The sequence below is a fragment of the Athene cunicularia genome (genome assembly GCF_003259725.1).
Source record: "Athene cunicularia isolate RWA chromosome 1 unlocalized genomic scaffold, athCun1 chr1_part1, whole genome shotgun sequence".
Classification (NCBI taxonomy): Eukaryota; Metazoa; Chordata; class Aves; order Strigiformes; family Strigidae; genus Athene; species Athene cunicularia.
In genome coordinates this window covers 7,738,879-7,748,194 of record NW_020799091.1, presented here as the reverse complement: position 1 = coordinate 7,748,194, position 9,316 = coordinate 7,738,879, and the positions used below count along the sequence as shown (strand labels likewise).

At 40.7% G+C, this 9,316-nt stretch overlaps 1 protein-coding gene across 1 annotated transcript in view; it reads left to right on the top strand.

Annotated features, from left to right (window-relative positions):
- RAB38 (RAB38, member RAS oncogene family) overlaps positions 1 to 5,410 on the top strand; it is a 21,939-nt gene extending 16,529 nt beyond the window's left edge. The window contains exon 3 of the mRNA XM_026849824.1: positions 5,159 to 5,410. Within this exon, the coding sequence (XP_026705625.1) occupies positions 5,159 to 5,311 (153 nt within the window). The 3' untranslated portion in view covers positions 5,312 to 5,410. The remainder of the gene's footprint in view (positions 1 to 5,158) is intronic.
- Positions 5,411 to 9,316: the final 3,906 nt, after the last annotated feature.

The window sequence follows — 9,316 nt, the reverse complement described above, 5'->3', positions numbered from 1 at the left end:
AGGGAAGGGAAGGGAAGGGAAGGGAAGGGAAGGGAAGGGAAGGGAAGGGAAGGGAAGGGAAGGGAAGGGAAGGGAAGGGAAGGGAAGGGAAGGGAAGGGAAGGGAAGGGAAGGGAAGGGAAGGGAAGGGAAGGGAAGGGAAGGGAAGGGAAGGGAAGGGAAGGGAAGGGAAGGGAAGGGAAGGGAAGGGAAGGGAAGGGAAGGGAAGGGAAGGGAAGGGAAGGGAAGGGAAGGGAAGGGAAGGGAAGGGAAGGGAAGGGAAGGGAAGGGAAGGGAAGGGAAGGGAAGGGAAGGGAAGGGAAGGGAAGGGAAGGGAAGGGAAGGGAAGGGAAGGGAAGGGAAGGGAAGGGAAGGGAAGGGAAGGGAAGGGAAGGGAAGGGAAGGGAAGGGAAGGGAAGGGAAGGGAAGGGAAGGGAAGGGAAGGGAAGGGAAGGGAAGGGAAGGGAAGGGAAGGGAAGGGAAGGGAAGGGAAGGGAAGGGAAGGGAAGGGAAGGGAAGGGAAGGGAAGGGAAGGGAAGGGAAGGGAAGGGAAGGGAAGGGAAGGGAAGGGAAGGGAAGGGAAGGGAAGGGAAGGGAAGGGAAGGGAAGGGAAGGGAAGGGAAGGGAAGGGAAGGGAAGGGAAGGGAAGGGAAGGGAAGGGAAGGGAAGGGAAGGGAAGGGAAGGGAAGGGAAGGGAAGGGAAGGGAAGGGAAGGGAAGGGAAGGGAAGGGAAGGGAAGGGAAGGGAAGGGAAGGGAAGGGAAGGGAAGGGAAGGGAAGGGAAGGGAAGGGAAGGGAAGGGAAGGGAAGGGAAGGGAAGGGAAGGGAAGGGAAGGGAAGGGAAGGGAAGGGAAGGGAAGGGAAGGGAAGGGAAGGGAAGGGAAGGGAAGGGAAGGGAAGGGAAGGGAAGGGAAGGGAAGGGAAGGGAAGGGAAGGGAAGGGAAGGGAAGGGAAGGGAAGGGAAGGGAAGGGAAGGGAAGGGAAGGGAAGGGAAGGGAAGGGAAGGGAAGGGAAGGGAAGGGAAGGGAAGGGAAGGGAAGGGAAGGGAAGGGAAGGGAAGGGAAGGTTGCAGTCTGAACTGCAACAATCATCACAATTCCTGTGGTGTTTTGTGTAGAACAAACACCACAAGAGAGATGATATTTAATGCATTTCAACACAGAGACCCACTGAACGACATCATTTCACTCTGTCATCTCACCTATTTATTTATTTATTTATTAAATATAATTAATTTGGGGTTTAGTCATAATTGACACTCGTTCTGAGTTTCAGTACAAATAGCAAGATGTTTGTGATTATTCCTTTCTGTCCAATCTTACGCTCTGATTACTGTTTTCTTTGTACTTCTTGGGTGGATTTTCACCTGCTCCTTTTTCTATGTCCTTCCCTAGATTGCCTTTCAACACCTCCTGCTCTCTAAAATTGCCAGGTCTCTGGGCATCTCTGTTTGGATAGCAGATCACCTTCTATGGTCTGCAGCTGCTTCACTGCCTAGGAGAATATTGATTTTTCTTTTGCAAAACACACTGTAGGAGGAGAGGTGCAGAAATCAATATTTCATTAGACAGACCAGAATACAGCAATGTCTGATCCACAGACCTAGGACATGGAGTAGACACCATAGGATTAGGGTTGTAACAAAAGGCAATAGTTGCCTCAGAAAGGAAAGCAGTCAAGGCATGGAGCTGGGACAGCAGGAGTTGCTTTGTGGGCATGAGCACAAGCTCCTTGCAGTGGGTGACTTAACATGCCATTTCGCATCTGTAGCATGTACCAGCTGTCATCTGAACCATGGGAGAAGGCTGGAGCCAGATGCAAGCTCAAAACCAGCTGTGCTGCCTGCTGGGGTTACCCTTTCTTTCTTGCTCCTCTTGTACCCCAGCGGAAATTTTCATCCAGGCAGCTTAGACAGTTCATATAAATGTTCAGCATGAGAAAATGCTGCTCTGTTCCAACACAGGACAGGACTTTTATTCCTTTCCTCTCATACAGAACAAAAGGCAGAATTTTAATCACATGAGTGAAAATGTTTTAAATAGTGAATCCTTGTAAACCAGCACATTTTGCTTGAAGAAGTAAGAGCTCAATAACATAAACTTCAGCAGGCACATGTGAAGGGATGGTACCCTGGAAGAGAGGAAGGTGGGCATGGGCTGAAAACAGAAGCCTTTTCAGGTGTAATGGCCATTGCTGGGGATGGTATCTATCTATATTTAATCCTACTTCACAGATATTTAGTAGATCTGGGCAGACACCTACCAGGGAAACAGCAAACTCTATCTAAGATGTAATTAAAAATATATTAAAGAATATGAGTCAAATTTGGTAAAACATTTCATTAAAAAGGAGAAAAAGCAATGCAGAAAAAAAAGAGAAGCTTCTATTTTTCATATTCCCCAAACTAAATATTTTGACTTTTTATGTCAAAAGAATATTTGCGTGTTCAAATTTGGCTTTCTTACCCCTAAGACTATAGAGGTTTAAAAAGAGGTTTAAAAATCCAGTTTCACTTTGTTCTGGCTGAAGTAAAACAACATTTTTTTTTCCTTTTGAATTTTTGGATTGGGTCTGACACACGGACTTCCATCCATCACCAGTAGGGATGAGGGTTGTCCAGTTAGACCCATTTAATGTTTCTGTGGGCTTGGGCTCCTTCTTCTTTCCCCCTTTCCAACTCTTATAAAATCTTAATCTTGAGCTTCTGACAAAGAGGGTTTCTGTTAATAAATCTGAACGTTAACCAATTTGGACACAATCTAAGATAGTCCCTAAAACATTATTGAAAAAATGAATCCTGCCATCCCAAGAGAGAAGCAGCACATAGGTAAATGAAATGCTTATCTGTCCACTAATAAAGGAAAACACAATGCAAAAGATTTTTACACATGTGTTTCTGTTCATTTATCAATCCTGTTTTTTCTTCAGCTTTCTAAGCTGTACTGAAAGATATTTGTCATTGTCTATTTTTTTTCTAAAAAAAAATAATTCACAACGTTCTGAAAAAAGTCTTGGTGTATGCTTGAGGAATTTGCTTGTCTGGTCTGAGAGAGCCATGTGATACAGCAACATGGTAACATCTCAGTAAGGAGCTGATTCCCAGCTCTGTATTACTTTTTAGAGGTCAGTATGTAAATGACTTGTCTAAAGATTTGACTTTTTACAACCAACTGATATTCTTTACAGGCCAAAGATCAAATCTTTGTGTTCACTTGTGTAATTGAAGAAACCTGTGATATCTTGGCACTAATTAATATTTTCATTTAAATCCCCAGACTTCAGTTGTTTACTGTGGTGCAAAGGGATGGTCAATGAAGTTTGTGGAGCTTTGCTGTTGATTTCACAGGGATTAAAATCAGTCTCACAGAATCCGTTACTTTGGGTTTAGACCTTCATACAGTTGTACCATCTCTACTGAAACACACATGTCTGTACTTTGGCTTTTTTCTTTGAACATATGCATACAAAAAAAAAAAAAGAGTTTGACATGTTAAATTTTACAGGTTGTTGTATCAATTATGCTGAATTGATGCTGAGCATTTGCTGAAGGTAAACTTCACAGTACTGTGTGCATGGGTGTTTATGGTCTCAGTACAGCAGGCTCCAGATTTAGCTCAGAAACCTGGGTAATCTTAGATTGCAAATAAAAGCATAATCTTTATGGAGCAAGAGGAATATGTGCATATACATACATACATACATACATACATACATACATAAATAAATAAATAAATAAATAAATAAATATTTGTATGCATTTCTGTATGTAAGCATGTAGGTGTGTGATATGATTTTCCAGCAGTTTGAAGCTACAGTGAGGTTTCTATCTCCTGTCATATAAAATAAGTAATCAATGCTAATAGTTAGAGTAGAAGAGTATCTTTTATGCCAGAAAGCCTGACTTTTCATTCCAAATATTTTTGTGGCTGTGATTAAAAAAAAATCCTTACTCAGTAGTACTGCTTATTTTCTATGCTGTGCTGAGCTGTGTCTCACTGATCAGGCTGTTCAGCTTCGCTTATTCTAGAGTAAGGGTTGCTGCAAGTTAAATGTGCTGCTGAAGTAAGGCACATGTAGAAAAAGATGTGCTTTGCCTTTCATTCTAAAACCCTAGAATGATGATTTCTGTCTTACAAATGAAACCAATGGTGATATGTATCTTCTGAAGAAGTACATTGGAGATAAAACAGATTCAACAAAAAATAGGTGATGACCACTGTATCCTGGGCTGCATCAAGAGAAGTGTGGCCAGCAGCTCGAGGGAGGGGATTCTGCTCTCATGAGACCCCACCTGCAGTGCTGTGTTCAGCTCTGGGTCCCTCAGCATAATAAGGACATGGACCTGTTTGAGGGGGCCCAGAAGAGGTTGCAAAGATGCTTAGGGGGCTGGAGCACCTCCCCTGTGAGGACAGGCTGAGAGAGTTGGGGGTGTTCAGCCTGGAGAAGAGAAGGCTCCAGGGAAACCTTAGGGCAGGAAAGATGGGGAGGGACTCTTGATCAGGGAGTGTAGTGATAGGACAGTGGGTAACAGTGTTAAACTCAGAGAGGGTAGATCTGGGTTAGCTATAAGGAAGAAATTCTTTCCTGTGAGGGGGGTGAGACACTGGCACAGGTTGCCCAGAGAAGCTGTGGCTGCCCCCTCCCTGGAAGGGCTCAAGGCCAGGTTGGATGGGGCTTTGGGCAACCTGGGCTAGTGGAAGGTGTCCCTGCCCATGGCAGGGGGGTGGAACGGGATAATCTTTAAGGTCCCTTCCAACCCAAACCATTCTGTGATTCTATTCAATCATTCTACGACTCTGAATGACATAGAACTTTTTTTACTGTTTTGTGAATAACTTGAGATTGTATCATTTATTCAATTAATTTAGTTCATTACAGGTTTCACTGTGAGCATTGTATACAGAAATCATCCTGTAACTGGAAAAGGCTTTAAAAAATAGGTGCTATTGATGACTGTGATTGCTGATAGGTAATTAATAATTTGAAAATCAGAGTAACTGTTATTCAAGTAGTGAAATATGAACTCTGGAGCTTTACTTCACAGACAATTTTTGTAAGCTGTTTATTAAGGAAAGTAAACTTTTGATGTTGCCTAGAGAAAAGTTTAATTATGCACAGGAAATACACGATGTGGTGTAATTAATATTGACTAATCAACCTCTCTTTCTCTTTCACTTGCAGGAAAATATAAACATCAATGAAGCTTCCAGATGCTTGGTGAAACACATAATTGCTAGTGAGAGTGATCCAGTTCAGTCTGTTGAACCAGATATTATAAAACCACACTTGAATTCCTCCAAGATTGTCAGTTGTTCAGCTTGCTTTAAATCCTAAGAGACTTCCAGACTATCAGAAGAGCTGAACAACTGATTCAAAACTTATACTTTATCCAATGTACCCAGCCTGCCCAGATTGTCCAAAAGCAGATTGCCATTTTCTAAAGAAATATATTAAATTAAATTTAATAAGATTAAATTAAATTTAAATTTAATCTTAAATTTCCCATAGTTTTTTGACAGCTAAAATTTATTATGAACTGTTCATTGATAGCAACTATTCAAAACTGTCTTTAACTACTGGTCAGAAAAGACTCGTGATGGCTGTGTTTTCCCAGTTGGATAGCAGCACCAGTGATATCAAAACCTATTTCTTTGCAATGTGGTTTCTGAAAGCTCATGATGTGTCTGCAGCAATACCCTACTTGTCCATTGCTCCTTCAGCCTGTCTTCTCAATACTTTGACCAGGCAACCATCATCATTACATTGTTTTGTCACCCCTCAAACTTGAATGATCTTCTTTCATATGAAGAAGATGATGATGCCAATGAAAATATAACTGTTCAGAAAGAGACAACACTCACACTGAAATCTTCCCATTGTAAGTTCAGTCTCCTGTATGAAGTGGCAGGACTGAACATGAAGTAACATCTTACATCTTTCAGTTCTCCAGAAGATCTCAGCTTCTGACACTGAGCCCTGATGTGATATCGGCTCCCTCTTTCTGAAGAGTTATATTCTCATAGTTGTTAGCATTGTCTTCATATGAAGCAAAATGGAAGAAGTCAAGGGTGAAGGGTGACAAAACAGGAAAGCAGGGGTACAGTCTCATCAGTGAAGCATCTGAGAGTTTTCAGAAAGGTTATGTGTTCTATAAAGCCATCCTTACCTCTGAAAGTCACTCATTGGTTTTGTTCCTGCCTCTCCATCCTTCATGGCACAGATGTCCCTGTGTGTTTAAATTGTGTATATTCTATAAGTACCTGCATGCATCCCTCTATTATGTTGGTTCTCATGGGAATATTTACTATAACGTAACAGCTGAACCTTTCAGGAACGCATCTGTGTTGAATAGCAGGGTATTTCTTTTATGAGAACATTCTTCTAAAAACCACAATTTTATGAGTGATTACAGGAAGCAAAATCAAACAGTCCTAAGGAACTCCTGGCATAGGTGCAGAATTCTTTGAGCTGTACTGCGGAAATGAAATGGTTGATTTTTCAGAGTCTCACAAAAGATGCAAGTTGGTGGAGTCATTCAGACACGTGTGTCTAGACAAGAAGTCTTGACATCTGACTGCAAGTCCCTGCAGACAAATTTTGCCTGTCTCCTGCTGTAGACAAATCACTTGCGTTTTCTGTTCCTCCTCAGCCTTTTCCTTCCTAAGCTGTGAACTCTCAGTGGCAGGAGTTGTCTTCTGAGATGGGTTTCTCTCTTTAGAGATGTGTAACACCGTGGAGAGGAGGCAGAATCTCATGATATCTTGTGTTTGCAGAAGTCCCTGCAATACTCCCTTTTTGGAAATGAAGGACTGAACCTCTCAAAGGCTAGTAAATAGGTGTTGGGAAAGAAAAAATCGTCAAACTGGCCTTATCCTGTGAAACCTATGGGGTTTATGTGTCTCTAAAGTTCATCCTATTACTTGGCAGTGTTAGGTTTATGGTTGGACTCAATAATCTTAAAGGTCTTTTCCAACCCAAATGATTCTGTGATTCTATGATTCTATTGCTGAATGATCTGTTACTATATAGGCACTGCAGAGGGGAGCCAGGGACAGAGATTTAGCAGCCCTTTATGTGCTCTTCCTTAAGCCTTAAATTGGTATATTTGTGTCACGGAGTTTTAGAATAAGAAAGCAAGGTCTATGGATTTAAAAAGAAAATTCACATCCAGAATTAATCCGCACACACACACAGATTTAAGGATCCAAATATACCAGGAGCTGACTTTTTTGAAGGAGAGTAATTTTCAAGTTGTCTTGATAGCAGTGTTATCTTTTAACACCCGTGTTAAACATCCTTTAACTCCTTCTGCGATCTGGGTCAAATACCTTAACCTTTCTGCCTCAGTTTCCTCATCTGTAAAATAGGGATTGATGTACACACCTACCTCACAGCACTTCCCGATAGTTACTGTTGGCATCGTGCTTTGAAGATATATGTTATACAAATGCCAAGCTCTGTTGCTGCTCAGAATGAAATATGAGTGCCCTCTAGCATAAATACATGGTGCTGTAATGCCTTAATGTTCTAAATCTATCCAGGGCTTGTCTGTGCTTCAACAATTAGCTTCAATTATTCCACCTCAGTTAACCTAGTCAACGTTATAAAACAACATATGACTGCATGGGATGATTAGATTAGCTGCAGATGGGTTGCAAACGGAAACTGTGGCTGCACAGATGTCATGGTACTAGTTTAATAATCTCAGCAACAAAGCTGCACTTCAGAACTAGTGCCAGATCAGCTATTTCAAATTTAAAACATTGTTTAATTCAAGTTGTATGGATGCCTCATTAAGGATAACAATTCATTCCTTGAGTGAACACTGTGGGGAACACAAGCACCTAGATATTCAGTTTGCTTCTAAAGGGATAAGTTTTCATGAGTTGAACCCCACGCTTTACTTAAAAATCTGGATGCCTCAGATAAAGCAGAGGAAGTTGTAATTTCTTTCAAAAATTATTTGGTGTTCAACTTGCAACAAGCATAACAATTGCTAATGTGTTTTAATCATCTTCAGAACACTTGTCTTTGGTGGCTTCTAGACAATATACATATGTTTGAGAGCTGTGACTAAAGATCTGGTATAACAGAAATTAAAAAAACCCACATAAATAAAACACTTAAAGTACACATAGATTTTTTTTTTTTTCTTATTCACTGTATTGTATAAACCTGCTTTAAACTATGAACTCATCGTCTGTTCCCCTTGTTCTTGTGTGAGGTTTCACTGCAGTCACAGTTCTTGGGCAGATTTTCCAGCTCTGGTAGATGGTGGACAGAATTTGTCCAATTTCTAGACTAAGGACTGTACAAGGTACAAGTTCTAAAGTCATTCCTATTTATTGTAAGAATTAGAACAGTACTATGAAGAATCAGGCCTTCTTAGGAGGTTGCCCAATTCCAAATGTCCATTTTTATTTGTACTGAAGTGATACGAATCTGTCAAATCTCTTTCTGTAACGCAATAAATGTATGAATGCCACCTGGGTATCTAGCACACAGAACCTTTTTAGAAGGGGTTGTCATAGGCAGGCCAGAATAAAAGCTTTAATTGAGAATTAATGAGCTCAGTTTGTGCCAATACCCTTTCAGGAACAAATGTAAAATTTAATTATATTGTGTCAATCCCTAACAGGTTGGATTTCCTTGGTTTTTATTATTACATTCTGTGCTATATCCTCTTTGATGGTCATTAGGAACCAGGCATCTTAATTGCATGTCCATTTCAAAATGAAATCTTTTTTCCCCTTCTGTTTGTAATAAGTAATAAAAGACATGAATCTTTATTGCGTTCCAAGTGGGCAAAGATACTTCAAAGCGGATTCAAAATTTCGTTCTAGTTCTCCATAAATTCCCCTCTGGGTGTCCCAGCACCTAGAATCACAAGTTGATGGTGCATATGTGAGGTGCCGAGCATGAGGGATCAGCCTGAAACACTCATGAGAAGTGGTTGAGAATCTCCACCTCAAGGCTTCCTTTACCAACTCAGCCACAACACCAGTAATGACAGGATGTCTTTTCATTTTCCATCTTTGAAGCTCCATACAAACAAAATCTCATGATCCTAAATACATTGGGAAGCATATATATATATATATATATATAATTGAAAAGAAAATTACTCCAGAAAGATCAAAATTTATTTGACCAAGTTGAGCTTTCAGCAGAAAGCCATTTGGATTCTGAGTATCAGGCTTTGTTCTTCTCATGCACAATTTTTTTAGATCATATATTTTCATTGAACCTTTCTTTTCAGGAACAGTTCCCAACAGTGCTTTGTGTATGCAGCTTGAATTTTTGTACATTAATATTTTATCTTCGACTTTTTTTTTTTTT